The sequence below is a fragment of the Nicotiana tabacum genome, chromosome 11, assembly GCF_000715075.1.
Source record: "Nicotiana tabacum cultivar K326 chromosome 11, ASM71507v2, whole genome shotgun sequence".
NCBI lineage: Eukaryota > Viridiplantae > Streptophyta > Magnoliopsida > Solanales > Solanaceae > Nicotiana > Nicotiana tabacum.
The window spans coordinates 173,201,410-173,226,685 of NC_134090.1; the positions used below are offsets into that span (position 1 = coordinate 173,201,410).

The window sequence follows — 25,276 nt, forward strand, 5'->3', positions numbered from 1 at the left end:
CTATATATTACATACAAAAATTATTTAAATTTTATATTTTTTCAGCTACCGAATATAAATAATTTATGGGTGAAAACCCCCCTTTTTTATTCCTTGCTCCTTCTACTTCTTTTCTTTCCTTATCTTTTGCTGACTTGCTGTTAATTTCAAAAATCAAATGGTAAAAATTTGACTTAAAAAGTATGATAAGATGGAGAATTCAGACCCACAAACAATTTGAAAGTCAGTTGTTTCGAGGTTAATTCCCACAAAAAACTCAATAATTTAAACTCAAACAATTCATTAAATAAGTACAGATGATTAATTTCCATCTCAAAAACTTGAATAAATTATCCTAAAATCTTGAACTTTAAATCCATGTCTAATTATCGCCCAGATAACCCCTCGTGCGTTTGCCTTTCTGTCGCTTTGTTTCTCTCTCATAATAATTCAAACTGAAAGCAAGTTCTGGAAGTGTCAGTTACTCGGAAAAAAAAAATCAAGAAGATCCAAATTTATAATTGATAATTAAAAAATAGTCACAATTTTAAAAATAATCGAAATTTATCCATTTTAATATAAAAATATAATTGGAACAAAAACACACATAAAAATCCGGAAATATTCCATCATAATATGTTGGAGTTCGAGTTTTTTACATATGAAATTCCGGTATAATATACTATAATTTCATAATGTACTGGAGTTCCAACATAATATGTTGGAAGTTTATATGCAGGAACTCCATAATCTAGCATATTATGCTGGAACTTTCCGTATTTCAGCAAAATAATGGCTATTTTTCAATGACTTTGCAGATACTGGCTATTTTTCGGTTACAATCCGAAAACTGGTTAGGCCGTGCTATTTTCACCAGTTACTCTATCCGGTCCACTTTAATTAATATTTTTGGCTATTTTTGCATATATTAAAAAAATTATTTTTTGCATTACTTAGCAGTAAAAATGACCACATTAACATTAATTTATTCATTAGAAATATAACAAATATTTTTAGGCTCTTTATTCCAAAAACAACTTGGGAGAAAAAATTAATTCATTCTTGATATTTGAAAACATAAAATATTGTATAAGAAAAATGTCAAAAAAAAACAATTAAAGTGAACCGTAGGGAGTATCACTTACTCTCTTCGGTCCACTTTAATTGATTTATTGGTTGTTTTCACCCATATTAAGGAATTCACCTTTTAGCATTAATTAACAATAAAAATGATCATATCAACCTTATTTTGTTCATTAGAAATATAACAAATACTCCTAGGCTCTTTACTCCAAGAGCAACTTTGAAAATTATTTTATCAATAAAATTATATATGTTTCTTCATATTTATATTGTGGTTACAATTTATTCTTGTATCTCGAATAATTTGTTGTAAACAAATTGGCACGCCCAGTGGGACCAAATCTATCATTCATTCTCTAATAATGAAAAGAATGTGGTGTCTTCTTTGCTGGTACTTCAAGCCTCGTTTACGCGATCTTGTAAATCTATGCCTCGACAAGCCTTGAAATAGGGGACATTTGTAGACATCAAAATTTTATCAGATCAAATCCATATGAAATTTGGACAAAATCCTAAATTTAAGATTCTACAAGTAGAGTCCATCGAGGTTTCTTGGATGCTACTCTATCTGAAACCGTAACTTGGAGGTCACTCTACCTGAAGCCCTAATTTGAAGCGTACTATACCCAAAACCCTAGATACATTAATAAAAGGGGGCCATATATTCTCTTAAAAAGCATCTCAAAAATGGAAATGATCTCAGTAATTTCATAAATTCTCAGAATATGCACAAAGAGATCAAATATATGATCTTAAAATTACATAAAAATTCATGGAATATTCACAAAGAGATCAAAGACATCAAATATTGTCTTTCTCAAAGCCACCGAAGTAATCAATGGATGTTCTTCCTTTTTCTGAAGATCAAATACATCCTAAGGAAGTTCGCATCATCCTACGTTCGAGAATATACTGGTTAAGCCCTCGAATCACGAAGAACGATCTAGAGAGAAGAATCAAGGGAACAAATAAAAATGTACCCGCATTATTTTATCGATAAAATTATATATGTTTCTTTATATTTATATTATGGTTACAATTTATTTTTGTATCACAAATAATTTATTGTAAACAGTCCGGTATCCGCATTGGGAGCCGACTAAATTTATATTTTTCCATCCGGTGTTTGGTATCCGTATTGGGGCCCAACTAAATCCAGATTGACGGAAAGGTATACATTAGGAATAAAGTATTTTCTAACAAAGACAATTCTGTACCGGGTGAAATTTAAAAATAGTCAGATTTACAACTGGTCGTTCAAAAATAGCCCAGTTTCAAAAGTAATCGAAATTTACCCACTTTTCATGTAAAGATAAATGTGAATGAAAACACTATTCAAAACCTGAAAAATGCGCCAGTATATTATGCTGGAGTTCCAGGATATTATACTGGAGTTCCAAGATAAGTATGCTGGAACTCCAGCATAATATGATGGAGTTCCATCATAAGTACACTAGAACTCCATCATAATATACTGGAGTTCCAGCAAGTATACTGGTCCAGCATAATATACTGAAGTTTGGAGTACTGGTGCTCCAGTCTCCAGTATATTATACTGGAGCCAGCAAAGTATACCGGTCCAGCATAATATGCTGGAGTTCATACACAGGTGCACCGAACTCCAGTATATTTTGCCGGACCGGTCTCTGCTGCAGCAAAATAATAGCTATTTTTCATTGACTTGATAAACGCTAGCTATTTTTAAATAACCAATCCGAAAACTGGTTATACCGTGCTATTTTTACTCCCATACCAGGGTTCCAACCTGAAACCTCTCGTTACAACCTTGTTTGGTGGAGTATCACTTATCATTCATTAAAATAGACGCACTCACTTTAATGAACTTTCTGCTACAGTACTATTTCAGATCTCAAATATTTTTTAGTACTCAACACAGGCTCCTCTACTATTAAATTTCATACATTACCCTTCACTTTCTTCTATCTAAGCTAAATCTCTGTTTCTCACTCTCTCTACAAGTCAAGGTACTCTCTTTTTTCACATTTTTATGTCTTTATTGATACATGATTTGTTTAGATTTAGCTACTTTAATTGGTTTTATTGAGATTGTAGAATTCTAAAATTTAAGTCTTTACCTTTTTCTTTGCAATTCAGTAGTTGTTTACCTACTGTAGTGAATCCATGAGTATTATGAGTTGTTAATTTTGCTGAATTTTGAAGTGCTGGTACCTAGCGCTCTCTACACCGTCTGGAGACCAATGCATGTACTCCACTCTCCATTTAAATTGCCTTGTTTTGGCCATGGCTGAAATTGTTGACAACTCCAACAACAACAACAAAATGCCTAATAAAGCGGATTTAGCATGCAGGCTACGGGTTCATCTGAACCCAGTAACTTTTGCTATATATGTTGAAAATTCCTCTAAATAAGTGCAAATAATAGATTTCAAACTCAGTAAAATCAAATAGAATGCGGTAGAATTTCAAACGCGAACATAAATTTCAGATCTTGGACCCACCTCTGCTATTAATTGCCTATTGATCCTTTTTTTAGGAATTTAAAAGTGTTTGATAAGCTTTTGTTTTTCAGAGTTTGCTTCAGATGATAATTTGAAGAAGATAGCCAAATGTGCTTGCTGCATTTCTACAATTGATGAGTATAAGTTAACGAGACTGAGATTTGTTGAGTGAGGTTTTGATGGATCATATTTCATCTACAGAGAGGGATTTTGTGGTTGATCTCGAGAGTTGTAGAAGTACAAGTGAAGAAGCAAGAAGTACTAATTCTCCATTAAATGCCAAAGCAGGGGATATATTATTCACTAGTGTCTGTAATGATGATGGTGAAGAACTTTCTAGAGCTGAAAATGGGTTGAATATGAACAGCAATATAAAAGACGGCGCAGAGCTATCTCCGGCAAATATTAGAGTGTTTATAGACAAGACAAATTTAGTAGAGAAGAAACCGGTGAAAGAAAAACGTAAATCAATGAGTGCTAAAAAACCTCCTAAGCCTCCTAGACCTCCCAGAGGATTTTCATTGGATGCTGCTGACCAGAAGCTGATAAAAGAGATAGCGGAACTCGCAATGATCAAACGTGCACGGATTGAGAGAATGAAGGCATTGAAGAAAATGAAAGCAGCCAAGGCATCGTCAACATCATCAGTATTGAATGGCAGTTTCCTTGCCTTGCTCTTTACTGTCTTCTTCTTTTTTCTGCTATTGTTTCAAGGTAAATATCTGGATTTTTCAGTTTGGATTTCCTATGTCCTATTTTAGAGTGTAATTATATTAAGAATGAAGTTTTTATGAAATTTTGCTCCAAAAGAATGCTCCTTGTTAAGATAAATTTGACTTTCCTCATTCTTCAGCATGTCAAGTCATGTTAATTGCATTTCATACCTGTAGTCAGTTTCTTCTTTTGTGTTTCATGCTTTTAAGTGACTATATATTGGTGTTGCTCGTGTAGACAATGCTAACAATTGGTTTGTACCTGCCACCAATAAGCAAAATCGTAATGGAGCTATTGGGTTATCTTCTTAATTCTCTATATATGTCAAGATCATTCTTGTTTTGGAAGCCGAGCTTGTTAGCGCAAGCTTGTGACCCAAGTGGGGGCATTAAGTTGTTGGGACACCATATAAGTAAAGCCCTTGACAGGAGTGGTTTGGTTGGGCCAGCAATGACACTAGGTGTTTTGCATGCTTCCCTAAGCCGAGGATCTATTGGAAACAACCTTTCTACCTCCACAAGGTAGGGTTAAGGATGCGTACACGCTACCCTCCTCAGACCACACTACTTGGGATTATACTGGGTTTGTTGTTGTTGTTGTTGCATTCTTGTTTTGGAACTTCTATTTTTTTCTCTCTTGATACTGATACCAGATCCGGTTATGTGAGCATCTTTATGGCAGTAGGAGGATGCAAAAATATGGCTTGACACGATATATATGTGTGCTGATTCTTTGCATTTTTGGTCAGCAATGATGGCGCTGAAAAACCACATTTTTTTGCAGTTGACATACCCTTGTGTTTTCTTTCTTCTCCTTTTAGTTCCTCTCCTCCCCCCCCCCCCCCACCATTTTATTCATACTGTTGAACCAAGAACTTTTTTTCCATTATGCAAAATTTCTGATGATTTGGTGTTTACAATATTGTATGCAGGGATGTCTTATAGAAGTTCAGCTATGAGCTTTCACAACTCTGTTCAATCCGGCAGCGTGAAGAATAGATTCATTATTGTACAGGACCACTCAAATTTATCCACTAGTAATGCCATCTTCGCGGACTCTGGATCTTCGGAGTATGTACTACCCTATATATCTCTGATACATCTGAAAATGGTACTTCACATTCTGTAGTTATAGATGATTCTAGTTGGCTAAGTTTTTCCATTTGCTTCTTATCTTGTAGTCCTGTGGAGCACGCTTCTGGTTTAACTCATGGGAATAGTCCGAAAAGTGTCACAAGCTGAAATTTAGTGTCATTACTCGAACTATTCAAATATGAATTCAGATTGCCACTACGTTTCTGGCATGCGCCAGTTTGAAGGAGTTCTACGTAAGTGACTCGGTATAAGACTTACCTAATTTGTATAACCTGTACAGTGATTGATACTGGTTGATTGAGATAAATAACCACTGCCATAGCACACTAAGAATGCCTCAGAATTGCCAGTTCAGTAGCTAGCCTCAAATTGACAAAGAGGTTTCTGGGGAGAAGCATGGATTGAAACAAAATACAGATTGGTCCTTTAATATGTAGCAGTTGGATTATATGGTTTATAAAAGATATAGAAAGAAATGGTGATGTCAAGTGGCAAAAACTGGTGATATATGAGTTTCTTTTTCTTGTCAGTTGGAAGACCTAACTCCTTTGTGATATATCTTTGATGTTTATTTGTGCCACAATGGTTGAACTGAATCCCTAATTATGATATTTGGACTAGTTAAATAGTGCATAATACTCTGAGAACAAGAATTTCAGGGCCTTGTAATTGCTGATCAATCTTGTTTGACTTGCTTTACTTATGTATTGATCGCCTGAACCACACTGGCGATGCGCGTTAGATCAGACTTATTTGCATTTTAATATATGGAATAGAATATGCTTTCTTTCAGATTATTGTTTTCTGACTTGAGGGTCTATCGGAAACAACCTCTCTGCCCTATCGGGGTAGGGGTAAGGTCTGCCTACACATTACCCTCTCCAGATCCCACTTAATGAGATTTTACTGGGTAGTAGTTGTTGTTGACTTGAAGTCATACTATCCTGGGTGCACATCTGTATGCTTCAAAGTCTGTTAATAGTTAATAACCTTTAATATCATTGGGATTCATGACTTATCTTCTCTAAGTCCAAAAGTAATACTTAATTATAACTGGAGAATTTGAAATATAAGTAACTCTTCTCTGAAGAAAGGTTCCTGCCCTCACTTTAAATAGAAGCAAGGCAAGTTGGGAGTATCATGTTTGCCACGTTCGACGGATTTGCCCTTTCTAATTTTCTATAATAATAATAATAATTTTCTTATAAGAGAACTACTAAAAAGACAGAAAGAAAAGACAACTTACCATAAGAGAAAATCATCTAAACTGCATCATTAACAACAAAGGAAGTGAAAGGAAAAAAACAAAAAAGGAGAGTATCTGTATTTGTAAAAGGGAGTGCATGCGGCTGCTTCAACGGCTCGAACCCGTAACCTATATTACAGGGGTACATCATAATAAATTTCTAATAATTGCTCTACCAACAACAGAAAGCTCAAGCACTGCAGTGTTCAAACCAGTAAGAGGAGAAAAACTACTCTTGAAATTCTCCTCACAATCCTGAGAATCACCAAAACATACAACCATACCATCTTCAGCAAATTTTGGGTTCCCTTTAGTCAAAGCTTCAACAGCTTCAGGTAAACTTACTGTTAAAATTACCTTATATGAAAAAGCACACTTCTTTAATGGAACTCTCCAAGCTGTTGGAGGATTGGATTGACGTAGCTTTGAGATAAATTCCGCCGCCTGATTCGCCTTCACTTTGATGGCGTCCACGACGATCAGCGCCAGCGTCGTGATGTCGCCGCCGGCGCTGCGTTTGTCGGAGAGTAGAGTTTTTAGGCAGAGGTTGTAGTTTGGTGTGTTCTTGCATGTGGTTTCTACTAGGTTATTTCTGCTGCTGCTTGTTTCCAGTGTTAAGGTTAATAGCAATATGACTAGATATATTAGAGTCTTCATTTTGGAAAAGAAGAAAAAAAGACCTAAGTTATTGTTTTAAGTGGAGAAACTCAGGGCAGCTAGTTTGCTGTTGTGAACTCTGAAGAGATTGGGAACTACATATATTGGATGGAGGTGTTTGCTCTTTTAAAAAAAATTAAAAATCATTCATCCGTTCTACTTCCTCTGTTTCAAAAAGATCCGTACTATTTTCTTATTAGTCTGTTTCGAAAAAATTGATCGTTTACGTACCATATTTCCTTAGTGATATAAAAATGAAATTGAGGAGGGAGTAAAAGATTAAATTACGTACAACTATGGGCGGGTAGGCGTTATTTTTCTGTTTTCGGCAAAACTTGGACACATTCAGTGGTGTCGCTGGTGTGGAAATGCAGAGGAGATAAGACTTAATTTTAAGTCGGTTACTTATAACCATCTCTTTATGGGTTCCTTTATTTATCTCTTTCCCAAACGGGGTTCTGTTGGTGATGGGAGATATTAGGTACTTATATTATGATATTAATATTTGTGTGCGTGTAAGCTGGTACGGACTCTATGGAGAAAAGAAAATTAATAATGCTTGCAGTGCTTTGTATTGCGAATCATCCCTACATTATTAATGTAATTTATGCATCACTAGTTTCTACATTGCTAATTATTTACCTGTAAAATTGAATTATAATTAAATTTGTACGTAGTTTTAAGGATACATAATATAACTTGATACAAATTAAGAAGATAAATTAATATTGAAATTAACGATAATAAAATAAATGCAAATCACAAAATTGAACAACCTTAGCCTCTGAGTTTGATCAACCTCGAACCAAGTAATATCTCAACTAGTGTTATAACTGAACAACAAGATGATAAGAACTAGAAATGATTAGTATATTGCTCTCTTTTTGCATGTTACAATGTTCCTTACAAATGATCAGAACCCACTGTATGTAGTGGGGGTGTTCTACTTTTGGTATAATTCTATACAAGGTAAAAAATCTCATGATTTGCTAGTTAATCGGCCTCTTCTGCCGAGATTTCCGCCGTGATCCTCGACCGATTGCGGATATTTTGGCTTTCCGTTATTTGGCTAGGTAAGTTCTCCTCGATCTTGCACGGTCTCTGGGTCACGAGCTCGACGATCTAATTTTGCGCCTTGGTTCGATATAATCCGAGTTCGAGTTTTGACCTGCCACGTTTAAGCCTCTGTTGGTCAAACAATTGACGAACCCAGTTTCGACCGTATACACTAATCTTAACATTATCAGTACATATTGTAACCGATATGTTATTAAATCTTGTATAACTTGTCTTTGAACCAAGCAACCCGCAAGAGTTAGTCATATTTGCTGATGTTTTCCTGTTATAGTCCAGGGGGATATAGCCTTTAGATTATGAGTTCAACTGAATCCATAACTTTTGATATGGAGTATAAATATATATATATATATCATTAAATTTCAACAAATATTAGATTTGAACCCATAATTTTAACAGTATATTTAATTAAATGTTGAGAATCTTAAGAGTTGGATCCATTAAATTTAAATCCTACGTCCACCCTTGTTCCAGTCAATGAGTTCATAGGCAAAAAGAATGCTACTATACTCATTTCCTTCTAACATGACATTTTCCCATATCAAATTTGAAACCTTTTTTCGTTAATATCATCATTATACCTAAGCAGGGACGGAGCCATATGGTCATAAGGGTAGTCAAGATTATCCTTCATCGAAAAATTACACTATATATATGGGTAAAATATTATGTTTTAGAGGTATATAACACATATTGAACCCCTTTGTCAGGAATTTTTTTCGCTTCTTTTAAATTTGAACACCCTTGAGAAAATTTCTAGTTTCGCCAGTACATACGAGAACGTAAACATATACATGATTCCTCTTAAAAGTTAAAAAAATAATAAGCACAAACGTCCAATAATCACATTTTTATTCATGTATAATTTCTTGTTTCTCCTAGTACAAAGCTTTCGCTCACTTTATTATGCATTTTTCTGCATGTAGGAAACAAACATTTATTTAATTTCCTAATGTTTAATTCCCTCCAACTTCAAGATAGGATTTTGCTATTCGGTCATTTGCTCCTTTTGGGTAAAATCCACCTGGTTTATTCTCATTTCCACTTCTGTAGATTATTTGCAATATTTCTTCCGGCGTTCTATTGTAGGAAAGTGAGTATTTATCTGCTGCCAATATATTTCCTTGTATCTTCCCGTCATTACCTACTGTTGGTTTTACTTTGAGTCATTCATCTTTCAATCCATGGCGTCCTAGCTTGTTTCTCAGCTCTGATATCCGATTTGTGAACTCTGCTACTGTTATTCCGTAGGGTTCTACGTTCTCTCTTCCTCGCTCATAAAGCAATGCTATTAGAACTGCGTCTTGACCTGATTCTACTCCCAGTAGCCCTGCTAGTAGTTGCAGATTTTGAATTTTGTATGTTTTCAATTTGAAATGTAATGAATATACTACATGCATGCAATTTGTTTTATGAGATGAGATTTGACTCGACATGAAGTTTAATATATTTTTTATTATAATTATATTGTCATGTTAATTTGGTGCATTTCGATTATTCTATCATATACTTGTTATTTTTTACCAACATAGGTACCGGGTGATTTTGTCTACAAAACTTATGAAGATGGAAAGTTTAAGATATGAAATTAACTAGTGAATATATTTATGATAATGAGACGACTATTATAATAAGAGTTTAACTTCTATCCATGACAATGTATAAAATTAAGTCGTCTAAATAATAATACAACAATTATCTATAAAAAAAATGATCAGTAACCAAGAAAATAAGGTAGATTATTTGTTACAACAGTTATAACTAACTGATAGAATAAGGATTCTTTACATGACATTGTGAGTGTATATACATTAAGTTATTAAACTAATGATTGAAAAATTAGATTTAAATATAAAAAGACAATGACACTGCAAGTAGCTAAAGTTTTAATTCTTGAAAATTGTATAGTTTTGTGGTGTGTTTCGTTTCCTATAAAATGTTTTCCTGGAAAATGAGTAGTTTTATCACTTATTTTCCCTTGTTTGGTTGGTGAGTGAAAAACTTTTTCCGAAAAATATTTTCTAGTGTTTGATTAGAGAGTAAAAAATATTTTTGCATGCTACTCTCCTCAACCCTATTCCTTCCAAGTCCCCATGTTTCCTTGCCCACCCCAACCCCCTCCCAAATACCCAATATTTCAGGATTCTATTTTCTTCAAGAATTTAATTATTCTTCTAAAAATTTATATAAACCCAAAGGAACTAATGTACTGCTTTATTTTTTTACGTAAAAATAACTTTAAAATTTGTGCGCCATAACTAAAAAAGAGAATATTCTTTGTTTGGATGAAAAAAAATTGTTCTTTATACAACATGAAACTCATTTTATTGAAATAATGAAAAATACATTTTGTACATCATAAAAAGAAAATGCTTTTTTTCCTTCGGCATATATTTTTAATGAACTGCCACAACTTAAACATGAAACACATAAAGAAGGTGGTTCTCGTTAATAATATATAGAATTTTATAAATAATAAAATAATTAATTCAGCTGCAATAGAACTACTAACCTTTGAGAATAAGGATAGTGATTTTTATCTCATAATAATTTTTTAACTCTGCAAATGCACTTAATTAACATATAATTAGTAGATACTTTTACTTCAAAAATGTATAAATGAACAAAATGGTAACATCCATGGTAACTTGAGAAAGAGTTTTGGAAAATGTTTTCCCTTCTCTCAATAAGGAAAACATTTTCTTTCAATTAGAGGAAAATGAGTTGATGAGGAAAATATTTTTCAGAACATTTAAGCCAACCAAACATGAAAAAATTGGAAAATATTTTCCATGCCATGCATGTAAATTGGAACAAAGATAATAATATTATGTTAAAAGATGTACTAGTTCAGAGAGTAATTTGATTTAATTACCCTTTTGGCAGTAGGGCTGAGGAGTTTAGGATTGGCTCCAACATATCCAATAAGTCCAATATAAAGGATAACATACGAAGCAAGGAGATAATTAATGTCATTAGCGTAAGGATTAAAAGGTGGTTCTAATTGATGTCCAAATGCATCGTTCATAACTGTAGCAAATGCTTCTCTGCTTAGATTTAGCAATGGCCTTGAAAATCCTGCTACTGTATACTTGATTGCCCTACAATATCAATTTTATCGAACTTTTAAATTTGGATATATAGACGTTATATATTAAATTAATAGGGTGCTTGGATTGGTTTTTAAGCCAGTCAAATCAATTTTTAAGTTTTTATTAGTTTTTAAGTGTTTGACAAAGTCAAAAAGGACTTAAAATGAGTGAAAAACTGCTTAAAACAAGCCAAAAGAAATAAGCTGGACAACCCAACTTATTACGTTTTGGTTTAAAAGCTATTTCTGCTGAAAAGCTTTTTTTTAAGCCAAACCAAACGGTTTCTAAATCAACTACTGAAGAAGAGGTGTAGGTCTCTCGACACCTATGTTGCTTGGACCTTTTAAAAATATTTTCGGGTGTGTGTTGAGTCCTCCAAAAGTGGTGTGTTTTTTTACAAGTCAACATGCACACGACAATATTTTTAAAGAGTCGAACACTATTTGGTTGAAGAACAAAGAAAGTTTGTTTGAAGAAGCTCTTAGGAACATTCTATTACTACAAACAATCATTTGAGTTCAACAAATTAATAGTTGCACATAAATTATCCTTATAATAAGGGTTGATTTGTACAAAAATCGAAGTATTCGAATCTTTCACCTGCAGCAAAAAATATTACAACCCATATTTACGTACGTTAGTTCATGCCGTAAGTTAGTAAATGTAAATCCAAGAAGAGATTATCTTTGAGATGATAAGAAGTTAATCCTATTGGTCTTAAATGATACAAAGGTGTATAAGGATGGTTAATAAGTATTAGAAGTTAAACGAATCAAGGATGTTGCAACCCGTATTTTCGGGTAAACCTAGAGGTGCTTAATACATTTAAGAGGATGTGTTTTAAGGTATTTGGATCATATAATATCCGTATCGTAAGTCTTGAAGTCAAACGAGTTATGAAACAAAAGTCGACAAAAGTTGTCGCAACTTAGGTTCATAGTTTTACTTAAACTTTAGGTCAAATGTTACTAAGCTTTTCTACCAATTTACTTGAAATTATAGGGTGATCTATCCACAAAATTGAATATCTATGAGTCTAGTTTCCAACGCATTTAACCGTTCGTCGATACAATATCGGAGTAGAGAGATATTCATATTTTCGCGAGACTACACCAAACAACTCTCTATGGGCCCCACATAGGCGGTTTAAGACATATGGATATATATAATATGACTACACCCCATTTTAAGTCATTCATTTTCACTATATTCAGACTTTACAACCCTAGAAATACCCTCTCAAGGTTCTCTCAAGATTCAAGACCCAAACAAAGGACAAACAACACAAATCAAGTGTCGGGAATCCCGTGGCGCTAGTAAGTTTCTTGTTCTTCTTATTGTTGCTCATTTTTGTATTGTTCCAGCTTGTGTGGGAGGTTGTTTCAAGTGTCGAAAATCCTGTGGCGCTAGGTGATTTCAAGTCTTATAAAGTGATTCTAGTGCCGAAAAACCCTAATTGATTGCTAGTTTCGCTTCCTTGTTCTTGTGGCAGCATTGGAGGGATATTTCGTGGACAATTAAGGTAAAATTGGAGTTGTTCTTTCTGTTTAAGGGTAAGTAACCTCTTACTCTACATGTATTTAAGATTATCCAAGTTGTGGCTAAGTAATTGAAGCTAGAACTGGTGAAATATATATCGAAAGGCTTGGTAGTAATGTTGTTGGTTGGTGGACTATTTTGGGAGGCTCAATATGATTATTATTGATGTTGTTGGGATGTTTGGTGATTTTTTTGACTTGTGGGAAGTCATATAAATAGGGGAGGTGTTGTTCGTTTTATCGTAAAATAGGTTACGGTCGATATATACTAGATACGATGCTTAAACGATAACGATAGTATCATTTCTCTTATTGTAGACTAAGGAGTCGTGACATTTGCGTAGCTTGAGGTTGGACAGTATATACAAGGCATGTGAAGTTATCTCTTCCTTCTTTTGCACGACTCCGATTGTACATAATGTAATGAATGAGTTTCCAAAGATACTCTACTCTTATGAACGAAGCTAATAGTACTTACATTGTTTCCCTTCTTATGAAGCGATTGATGTTGATGTTGCTTCTCTTATTATTATGTTATCAATATTGTTGGTATTTTCTTATTCTTATGAGATTCATGATGAAGAATTAGTCCTAATAACGTGTATAGAGGATACCGACCTCACGTCATTCCGAAAGGTTCAGAATATTATTCTAATGAGTCCAGCATACATTATATATATGTATCTATTTTACTCTACCGAGCCGCACTATAGATGGCCGGGTACGACACCTACTGTGCAACCACTAATCAGTTGGGTTTTACTGAGCTCCACGTGGCCAGGTACGATTCTACCGAGCCTTATGATGACCGGGTATGTTTTTACCGAGCCTATTACGGTCGAGTACGATATAATGATGATGATGCCCACAGAGGCGTATGTTTTAAAAGTTTATGTATATATACATATGTATCATGCATTTTATGTCAGTATCCCTTAGAGATACCCAGATGTTACATGTTGTATATTCTCTATCCCTGCTTACACTATTGTTCGTACTTATGGTTCATGACTTACATACTCAGTACTTTATTTGTACTGATGTCCTTTTTATTTGTGGACGTTGCATGTCGTGCTGCAGGTCCTGATAGACGGGTAGAAGTAACTCCCCCACCGCAGTAGGCTGCCTAGTTCAACGGTTATTGGCGAGATCCCTTCTCCGGACTTGCCGTGGTCTTGGTATGCATATTTGTTATAGACATCATGGGTATGTCGGGGCCCTGTTCCGGTGATGTTGCAGTACTTATGTTTCTTTAGAGGCTCATAGACATGCGGCGACATATGTATAGTTTGGTATGCCTTGTCGGTTGATTTTTGTTGTATAGTCTTTCATGGCAGCGTAGTAGCTCGTACCTTATATATAGTTTCTTGGCTTTCTGATCATCCCATGTTATGTATGATCATGCCATTATCTTTCATTGTTGATTGTTCATGATCCACGTCTGCCATTTATATTGATCTCATCGGCCCTTAAAGATAATAAGGAAGGTTAGATAAAATGTACGTTGGTGCTCGATAAATATGGCCCGGGTGCAAGTCATGACCTTCCAGTTTGGGTTGTGACAAAAAAAATAGCAAATTTAGAGGGGGAAGGAATACTAAGTAATGTAATACATTTTAAAATATAGAAGAAAGAAAAGGAACTCAAACTGATCTTATAAAGAAGGAGCGCACCCTTCACACTACCCTTTCATAAAATGAACGAATTTTACTACTATATAGAAAGCGGAAAGGCGGGAACAAACACATCTAAAAAATTGCTATTGTATGTGTCATGTGCAGAGACACAATAACTTGAATATCAAACAACTCAAAGCCATGAAACTCCCATTGAAACATCCCTGGGTTTAAAATATAGACAAGAGGGGTTGCTCTAATGGTAAGCAACCTCCGCTTTCAACCAAGAGGTTGTGAGTTCGAGTCTCCCCAAGAGTAAGGTGGGAAGTTCTTGGAGGGAAGGATGTCGGGGATCTATTTGGAAACAGCCTCTCTACCCCAGGGTAGGGGTAAGGTCTGCGTACACACTATCCTCCCCAGACCCCACTAAGTGAAATTATACTGGATTGTTGTTGTTGTTGTTGTTGTTGTTGTTGGTCTTTAACTTTTAAACCCGTTTGCCCCATGGGAATAACTTCAAAGTTAAAAGTTAAAAGTGTTGCTAATGGTACAAGCAAAAGACAACACTTATTAAATTTGAATTCTACCAATGGAGCAAGTGGGGCAAAAATTCAAGACCGTCCACTTTGAAGGCTATTCGTGCACTTCACGCAAAAAACAAGGCCCCAAGTTTTTGCTCTTCTGGGCCTCCATTTTGTTTTGGAGCGAGAAAACAATTCCAAAACAAAGCAAGTGAGCCCAGTTACTCTATCACTCCAGTTAGGCGGAGGCCCAGACCGCAACCGGGCTAAGCCCAACTGGACCCAACTTAATTGGGCGGGCTCTCAGTGAGTTAGGCCCAATTGTCGGGTATAACTTGTCTTTTGTGCTATGTCTTTATGGGAACTAGGGGTGTACATAGGTCGGGTTGGTTCGGATTTTGCAATTGCCAAACCAAACCAATTGTATCGGGTTTTTAAATCTATAAATCAAACCAAACCAACAAAGGTCGGGTTTTTCAATATCGGGTTTTCTCGATTTTCTCGGGTTTCTCGGGTTTTTCGTTCCGATAAACTTGTGCTCCAAATATTTCTATAGTCCTAAATACAACAGTAGGGAGGAATACACCAGATTTGCCAAAAATCTGTTAAGAGAAACAAAATAAGACAAAATCGCATAACAATGTACGAAATACATCTCTCTTAATTTTACACAGTTCATATTATTTAACCAAATGATTCAAAATATAAGTAAACAAGTTTCAATATCTTTTTAAGTAACAACCAATTATTCATGTTAAGCATCTAAGGGAAACAAAATAAACAAATGAATTCAACAGTAGGGAGGAATACAACAGATTTACAAAAAAAAAACTTGCTAATCGGAAAAAGAAAAATCTTAGTTAATTGGGGAAAAGCAAGGTATATGTATGCAGCTAAAAGAAAACCTGTAAAATGAGAGCAAAAGAGCTTTACCAATGATAGGGATTGAGCAAAGGAAGAGCGTAGGTTTTTTGCCTTTGGAAAAGAGGAAAGATGATTTCAATTGTTTACCTTTACGTATTTCAGAACAACTTTAGGACAATGTATTGCTGCTTTAGGATTAGGTTTTGGTTTGGGCTCAATTATTCTTTTATGGGCCAAACAAAAACAAACATTTACATGGGCTATAATACCAACTTAAAATATTATGCTATATACATAAATTATAATAAAAATTAAGAAATATTTATAACTTACATTCTATAAATATTTTATCTATCTAATATATAAAATATGTATACATATAATATCGGGTTGGTTTGGTTTCGGTTAATACCAAACCAACCCTATTGTGGTCGGGTTTTATTTTTCAATACCAAACCAAGTCAAACCAAACCAGTAATCGGGTTTTTTTTTTTCCGGGTTGACTCAAATTTTTGGGTTGGTGCGGATTATCGGTTTGGTTTATACACCCCTAACGGAGACAACAAAGATTGAAGAGGCAAAAGAAGAAAATTAATATGACCAAAATTGATCAAAAGTTTAAAACCTAATAGATTTGATTTTAAAGTTTCTTGGACAAAACTCACAGTACATTTAAAATTTAATATTTGTTAAAATTTTATAAATTTTTGCACGCGCACAAATATATATATTTCCGAGTTCAGTGACTCAAAAATTACATCTAAATATGATCGGTTAATATCATGGTCTCCAAACAGGAATATATATAGTGAACCTTGGTACCAACTATGCTATTTCTTTTATTTTCTTTCTCTTTCCTAGAAGATTTAGTGTATTCAACAAGGTACTCGAAGAGAATGAAAAAAGAAAAAAATATCCAATAAAATCTAAAGTTGTAATTTCTCACACATATGGAATCATCTTAAGACGTTATATGGGACTTCTGCATTAAATTTTCTATCTTAAAACATACTTCAAAAACTAACACCGAAAAAGAAGGGAGAAACTTGATTTGATTTCAATAGTAATTTACATATTTATTGCTTCATGAAAATCCATGTTGTCTTTTCAAACTTTTTTTTGATTTCACACCCGGTTTTCGGTATCTGTATTGGAACCCGAATATATCTGGATTCGCACTGCGTAGGGCTCCATTCGGGGGGAAGCGCTTCCTGCCAAAGATTTAGATTTTTCCATACCCAAAGCTCGAACCCGAGACCTCTAGTTAAGGGAGGAGCAATTCCATCCGCTGCACCAAGTCTTTTGTGGTGTCTTTTCAAACTTTTATCTATACGACAAAGAACCTTAGTTTAGCATAAAGCATATGTCTTTTGATCTTCCATCAACTTTCCTAACTCTTGCTTCTATTTTTTAAGGTTTTGGATTATGTGCAAGATTGTGAATTTGAATCAATATACAAAATGATATTGCTTCTGGTGTTGCCTTCTAAAATCAATATTTCTTTCCAAAGCACAAAATATGCACATATACAACATATATTATAAAGTTAAATTTCAGTTGAGGGAGAAATAGAAGCATAAGTTTAAAAAACTAAACCTTCAAGATTGTTCTTAATTAACATAATTGTAAGCATCATGATTGGACAATGTTACAGTATTGGAGCACATTTGCTGTCGTCATATAGTTTTTGAAGGATCTGGGAGCCTAACATTAAGTAGAACTCGAGGGATAAAACTAGAGCGCTTTCAGAAAAGAGGAAAATATTATCAAATTTTATAGTAAATAGAAGGGAAAATGCATAAGTATCCCTGACCTATACCCAGATTTCCAACTACACACTTTTTCTTTGCGGGAATTCTATTATCCCCCTAAACTTATTTTAAATGGAATTATTTGCACCTTTGACGCTGAACTGGCAGGGTGTGTGTATTTCACTCTCTCTGGGAGAGTGAGAAGCAAGTAAAAACGATTTTCAGATTATTTTTTATTCTTTTTACCATTTTTCTTACTTTTTTTTTCCTTTTCCTTTGTATTTTTTCTTTTACTTCTTTTTTCTTTTCTTCTCTAATCCCAGCGGATATTCATTTACCGGCGACTTTGTTTGACCGTTTTCTTCCATTTTTTTTCACACACAAATTAAACTCTCAAAAAGATCTATTCATAAGTAAAGCAAAATACACTCAGATTTGGGGAAAAAAAATTCATCATCGAAAAACCTTCCCACGCCGGAAAAAAATGATGTATTGAAATTTTAACTGGAAAAAGTTTTCTCAGCTTATATTCGTTTTTATTTCTTTTGCACTTCCTCCCACACATAAATTACACTTTCAAGAAAAATGTATATATATAAAACAAAACACACTTAGATCGGGATAAAAATCTGTCGCCGGAAAAAAAGTTTCGCCGAAAAAAATGGTGTTTGTAAAATTCCGACGACCACCATTTTATGCTGCTGGTGACCAAAACAAAAAGAAAGAGAATGAGATAACAAAAAAAAAATGAGAATAATAAGAAATAAGAAAAAAGGATAAGAAAAAGAAGAAAGAAGAAAAAAAGTACTAAAAATACATGTTGGGTCGCGTGTAGCTCACCACTTGCCAAAAGTTTGGTTATCTAGTTTCAGGGTGGTATTTATTCCATTTAAAAAACGTTTAGGGGGGTAATAGGATTCCCGCAAAGAAAAAGTGTGTAGTTGAGAATTCGAGTATAGGTTAGGGGGGTACTTATGCATTTTCCCTAAATAGAACTCAACCACTGGCCAAACAATTAAGCAATTATGTACAAAATTAGAGAAACAATCTTAGATGATAACTCGAATTAACGGTAGTATAATTAATAAATTTCAATATTCATGACAACCACAACTCTAGAACGTGAAGTTTAGCATAGCAAAAGAACAATTCATCTAAAGCAACATATAGATTAATAAGTTTGATGGAAGAAAGATGGAATCTGATGAATTCCGGCCTCCACGGTGGCTCCGTGCTCTTCCTAGGTCTAAAATCTATAAAAATTATGTTTAAGGACTATTTTATAGGTGTAGGTAAAGAGCCTAGATAAAATAACCAAGTCCAAAATAAAAAAAGGAGATGTATGAGATATGTATGAGGAAGGAGAAGAAGATGCTGTTTTGAAAGAATGCCGTTCACATGCAGCAAAACAAGGTGATTTATCACCTATGCATAGCGGCAAAATAATGAAAGCACATACAAGGAAAAATAGTTGGGACGACAAGGTTAGTGATTTTTTAAATGTTAGGCGACCTCCAATGAGAGTTGCCAAACAAAAGAAGGCTGCCACAACTACGTCAACGAGGTCCAACCGTTCAAAAAAGAAGTGATGATTTTTGATTACGTTTTGAACACGGTTGAGGAAAACAACAAAGAATTACAAATTGAAGATTTTACAAGTTTGGAAAAGAAGGGACAAAAATCAAATTGGTACTACATTCTATTTTACCACTTTCTTAGTATTCTCATTTGTAATATCATCAGAGAGTATGTTATAAACTCTGTGATGATCATTGAATATTTGGTCCATTCAAGTTCTTATTTTTTACATGCTTGCTAGTAGGTGAGGCCTTTTCTTTGCCTCAATAGGATTAGTAAGGTAAGGTTTAGCCCGAGTTGTGTTGCCTTAGTCTTATGCTTTTGGAAATTATCCACACGGCTATGAGATTATATGCCCTCGTGAGACGTTGCCGACAGCTACACCATGAATCCTCTACATTAGGCTGTCATCATAAGGCAGTGTGAGGCGCAGATGAGTGGTTATATAGCCAAGACATATGAGTAACACTAACGGTGCTATTGTCCCCCTTATTTATGCTTTTCCTAATTATTATAGTTTTCTTTTTTCTTTTATTAATAAAAAACTAGCCCTAGGCACTTGCCTAACGAATTGCCAAAAAAAAAAAAAGTCCAAAATAAAAAAGGAGACAACTAATTTCAAAACCGGGACCCGCGCAACACCCCCAGCTTTTCTCGCGCCGGGCTGCGAGAGGCGAGCTCAAACGCGAGCAAACAATCTCGCGTCGCCTGCTGCTGTTTTGTTTCCAATCTTGATGCCAAAATTTTGCCTAACTTTCTCGTTTCTTTTCTTCGCTTTTCAACTCTTAATTCTCTTTTCTTATTTTAATCATCAACCCATCATTATGTCTTCAATCATCAAATCATGACATCATAATATTTTCCATCATCAAATAATCACGAGTCATTTTTGTAGTGCATAAAATACATATAAAATCTCTACTTTGCTTCTAATTTTATCTTCAAAATAACGATCTGGCCGGTGTTTCGAGCTCTAGCGCATCGTTCGGCGGTTTGAGATCATGAGTAGCTTCACTTCAGGTATTATGACTTGTACGCGTGGTCGAAATTGAATTTCGGGAAGATCAGAGTTGATTTGGAAAGAAAATTCTCATCCGGAAGCTTTAAGTTGGAAGAATGGACTAAGGTTGGATTTTTGAGTAAACGACCTCGGAATCGGGATTTCAGGGTTCCAACAGGTTCGTATGATTATCTTGGACTTGGGCGTATGCCAGGATTGGGTTTTTGGATGACCCGGGAGCGTTTCGGCGCCTATTGTGGAAGTTAGCATTTTTGAAAGAATTTCATAAATTTGGGTTGAAGTGTATTTCAATGCTATTGATGTCCGTTTGGGATTTCGAGTCTGGAAATAGCTCCGTATGGTGATTCTGGTATTGGGAACGCGCCCGGAAGTTGATTCGGAGGTCCGTAGGTCATTTTGGGGTCATTTGGCAAAAGTTAGAAATTTGAAAGTTTTTGAGGAGTTTGACAGGAAGTGGACTTTTTGATATCGGGGTCAGATTCCGATTCAGAAAGTTGAAGTAGGTCCATAATGTCGAATGTGACTTGTGTGCAAAATTTGAGGTCAATCAGACGTGATTTGGCAGGTTTCGACGTCGAATGTAGAAGTTTGAAGTTCTAAAGTTCATTAAGCTTGAATTGGGGTGCGATTAATTATTTCGGTGTTGTTTGATATGATTTAAGGCCTCGAGCAGGTCCGCGTAATGTTTTGGAACTGGTTGATGTAATTGAACGGGGTCTCGGGGGCCTCGGGTGAATTTCAGATGCTTAACGGATCGAATTTGGAATGTGAAGAAGAGTTGAGGCAGCTAATGTCTGGTGTACTCGCACCTGTGAGGTTTTGGCCGCATCTACGCAAGCGTAGAAGCGGAAAGTACCTCACATGAGCGTAAGGACGCACATAAACAGAAGGTTTCTCGCACCTGCGAAGCCGCAGGTGCGGCTACTTGATCGCATGTGCGAAGGTTGGGACTGGGCATTGTGTTCTTTAAAAATGAGGGCTTGGCTCATTTTCACTTAATTTTCCTCCATGAGAGCCGGTCTTGGAGCGAGTTTGGAGCTTATTCTTCGTCATCAATGTCGAGGTATGTGATTCCCACTTATTATAAGTTAAATAAATGGTTTGTATAAGGATTTAATCATGGAAATTAGTATAAATTGTGGGGTTTTTGGTATGGGATTTTGACCATGAAATTAGGCATGAAATTAAGAATAAACTATATATTTGAGTTCGTAAGGTTATAGGTAAAGTTTATCTTCAAAAATTTTCAGAATCCTGGCACGTAGGCATGAGGGTGATTTTATCAACCTTTCAAGCAGAGTTGAGAATTTGTTTAAATCAAATTGTTGTGAGTATTAGAGTGTGTCTTTATTGATTTGCATATTGTTTGACTAGTTTTGGAGTGTTGAGCATCGGTTTGAATTATTGGAAAGGCTTGGGGAGTCGGCTATGGGACTTTGGAGCGTGGTAAGTCTCCTTTCTAACCTTGTAAGAGTGACCCCATAGGTAAAATAAATTAATATATGCTTTTAAATTGTGGAGGCTACGTACACACTAGGTGATGAAAGTCCGTACGTAGCTACTAGCTATGCCTATGTCCGGATAGTCGATGTATGAGTGTTTAACGGATGGGGGAGGGGCGGTCCGGGTTGGAAAAAAGTTGACCGGTTGGTTTCTAGTCCGGGCTGGTTACGGGTTATTCAAAATCGGGCTTAACTGGTCCGGGTCCATCGGGGTAAAAAATAAACCGAAAGGGTTACGGGACCAAGGGGATAGGCCGGGTTAGTGTTTTTTTTTTGTATTTTGTATACCTATCGTAATTTATATTAATATAAAGTAAAAGTATAAAATAAAAAATAATCTTATAAAAAGAGTGTTTGAATAAAAGGATGCAAAGACTTTAAAATCTTTATATTTGAAATTTTGAATATTTCATCAAGAATTTAAGATAATAGAATACAATGAAGATGGAAAAAAATTGCACTTATAATTTGCAAGTTCTTTTTTTATTTCAAACTTACAAATTAAAGTTTACATTTAACAACAACTAAATTAACGAAAAAAGAGTAAAACTAAATTTTCATTGCATAATAATACTTCAAATTAATCTAACAAACTAAAACATTAAGCATAAATACATCTAATAATTTTAAGATAACACAAATTGTCTCACATCAACTTAAATATGAATTTCCGGAGGACACTCAAGACAACTCTTCATATGCCTCCTTAAAAACCCTGTGCCCACCCACTATAGACGAAGATTTAAGACTAGACCACAGTTTTTGCATTTTACTTTGTGAACTTTTTATTTTCTTCTACCACCTCAAAGTGTTCCAAAACATATGAGCGCACTCTAGAAGTACGAGGCATGATATAGCTTGAATTGAGAATTTGAGTGTGAGAAATGAGAGATGAGTGAAGAAATAAAGAAGAGGAGGGGTGTATTTATAGTTTTTCAAAGGGCTAAATTAGTAATTACTAAAAGTGTTATTTTTTAAAAAATATTGCCAAAAAGACTATTCTTGCAATCAACCCGTTGGACAATGGTCATATGACATTTATTCGTTTCATATGAGGATTTATAATTGTTGATTTTGACTTGTTGAAATTGGTTATTGATGGATTCCTTCCGAGAATAGTTAGATCACGTTTTAATTGTCTCAATTGTCGGCAGGTGAAATATGAACATCAGAGACCGGATGGCTTGCTTCAGTAGATGGATATTCAAGAGTGGAAGTGGGAGCGGATCACCATGGAATTTGTAGTTGGGCTCCCACGTACTTTGAAGAAGTTCGATACTATTTGGGTGATTGTGGATCGGCTGACCAAGTCCGCGCATTCCTGTGTGTACTACCTATTCTTCAGAGCGGTTGGCAGAGATCTATATCCGGGAGATTGTTCCTTTGCATGTTGTCCCAGTTTCTATCATTTTAGATAGAGGTACTCAGTTTACTTCGCAGTTTTGGAGAGCCGTGCAGAGGGAATTGGGTACTTAGGTTGAGTTTAGCACATCTTTTCATCCTTAGACGGACGGGGCAGTCCGAGCACACTATTCACATATTGGAGGACATGTTGTGTGCTTGTGTCATTGATTTTGGAGGGTCATGGGATCAGTTTCTACTGCTCGTAATGTTTGCTTATAACAACAGTTATGAGTCGAGTATTTAGATGGCTCCATATGAGGCTTTGTATGGGAGATGGTGCAGATCTCCATATGGTTGGTTTGAGCCGGGTGAGGCTAGGCTTTTGGGTACAGACTTGGTGCGGGATGATTTAGATAAGGTGAAGGTGATCTAGGAGTGGCTCCGTACAGCACAGTCGAGACGAAAGAGTTATGCTGACAAGAAGGTTCGTGATGTATATTACGTGGTTGGTAAGAAGGTTCTATTGAAGATTTCACCCATGAAGGGTGTTTTGAGATTTGGGAAGAAGGGTAAATTGAGTCCTCGGTTCATTGGGCCTTTTGAGGTGCTTCGGAGGATTGGGGAGGTGGCTATGAGCTTGCTTTTCAACCCGGCTTATCGAGTGTACATGTAGTATTTCATGTTTCTATGCTCCGGAAGTATATTGGCGATTCGTCTCATGTTTTAGATTTCAGAATGGTTCAATTAGATGATTATTTGACTTATGATGTGGAGCCAGTAGCTATTGTAGAGTGTCAGGTTCGAAAGTTGAGGTCAAAGGATATAGCTTCAGTAAAAGTGCAGTGAAGAGGTCGGCCCATGGAGAAGGCTACCTGGGAGACCGAGCGGGAGATGTGTAGCAAATATCCTCATCTATTTGAGACATCAGGTATGTTTCTTAACCCGTTCTAGGACGAACGTTTGTTTAAAAGGGGGAGGATGTAACAACCCGACTAGTCGTTTTATGAGTTACCGCTCAGTTTCCCCATTTCTGCTTCTTTATATCTTGTTCAGCTGTATTATGTGGCATCGTGTTGGTTAGTTTGGGTTCCGAGTAGTTTTGTAGAGAAATGAGACACTTAGTCTCTTAAGTCGGCCTATTAGTTGGAAAAGTCAACTGGATGTTGACTTGTGGGTAAATGATCTCGGAATTTGGTTTTTATGATTCATATAGCTTTGGGAGGTGATTTGGGACTTAGGAGAGTGATCATAATGTATTTTGGAGGTTCAGAGTAGATTTAGGCTTGCATTGGCAAAATTGGAATTTTGGCGTTTTTCGATTGATAGGGGAGATTTTAATATAGGGATCAGAATGGAATTCCGAAAGTTGGAGTAGGTCCATTGTGTCATTTGTGACGTGTGTGCAAAATTTCAAGTCATTTGGATGAGGTTTGTTAGACTTTTTGATCGAAAGCGGAATTTGGAAGTTTTTTGCATTCCTAGGCTTGAATGCGATGTTAATTTGGTATTTTGATGTTGTTTTGAGTGTCCCGAAGGTTGTAACAAGTTTAAATGATGTTATGGGATATGTTGACATGTTTGGTTGAGGTTCTGAGGGCTTCAGGTGAGTTTTGGATGGTTAACAGATCAAATCTTGTTGTGGGAAGTTGCAGATTTTCTACTATTGGTGTTGCAGACTTTTGGCCTTCTCGATCGCAAGGGGGCTCTCGTGTTCGCGAAGGGATGAGTAGTGAGGCTGGAGTTTGGCCTTCGCGTTCGCGATGCTGGTCCCGCATTTGTGAAGGGTGAGGTTCTGAGTGCATCACGGACGCGATGAGTTTCCCGCGTTCGCATAGAGTAATGGGAGCAACTGGGGGTCCTGGTCAATGCAAGGAGGTCGCGTTCGTGATGGTCGGGAAAGCGGTCGCTTCGCGTTCGCAAGCTATAGGTCGCGTTCGCATAAGAGGAATTTTGGTCAACGGATTTTTGTGCTTCGCGAACACGAGGCTTTGACCGCGTTCGCGAAGAAGGAAATGGTCACTTGGGTAGAATGTTTAAATAGCCATTTTATCGCGATTTTGGAGCTTTTTGAGAAGAATTTAAGAAGGAATCAAAGGGAAACATTTCGAGGTAAGATTTA

General features: G+C 35.7%; 2 protein-coding genes and 1 pseudogene across 2 annotated transcripts; 1 reads left to right on the forward strand and 2 right to left on the reverse strand.

The window, feature by feature from the left end:
* Positions 1-2,909: 2,909 nt before the first annotated feature.
* Positions 2,910-5,879, forward strand: LOC107827812 (uncharacterized). The gene is made up of 4 exons (XM_016655014.2): positions 2,910-3,047; positions 3,614-4,256; positions 5,188-5,326; positions 5,437-5,879. The coding sequence occupies exons 2-4, from the start codon at positions 3,722-3,724 to the stop codon at positions 5,495-5,497; spliced, it is 735 nt and encodes a 244-aa protein (XP_016510500.1). The 5' UTR covers positions 2,910-3,047; positions 3,614-3,721; the 3' UTR covers positions 5,498-5,879.
* A 719-nt stretch (positions 5,880-6,598) lies between these two features.
* On the reverse strand, positions 6,599-7,485 carry LOC107827791 (cell wall / vacuolar inhibitor of fructosidase 1-like). Its single transcript, XM_016654993.2, has one exon. It carries the CDS (start codon positions 7,251-7,253, stop codon positions 6,744-6,746), a length of 510 nt encoding a protein of 169 aa, XP_016510479.1. The 5' UTR covers positions 7,254-7,485; the 3' UTR covers positions 6,599-6,743.
* A 1,685-nt stretch (positions 7,486-9,170) lies between these two features.
* On the reverse strand, positions 9,171-18,080 carry LOC107827780 (desiccation-related protein PCC13-62-like; annotated as a pseudogene).
* Between the last annotated feature and the right edge of the window lie 7,196 nt (positions 18,081-25,276).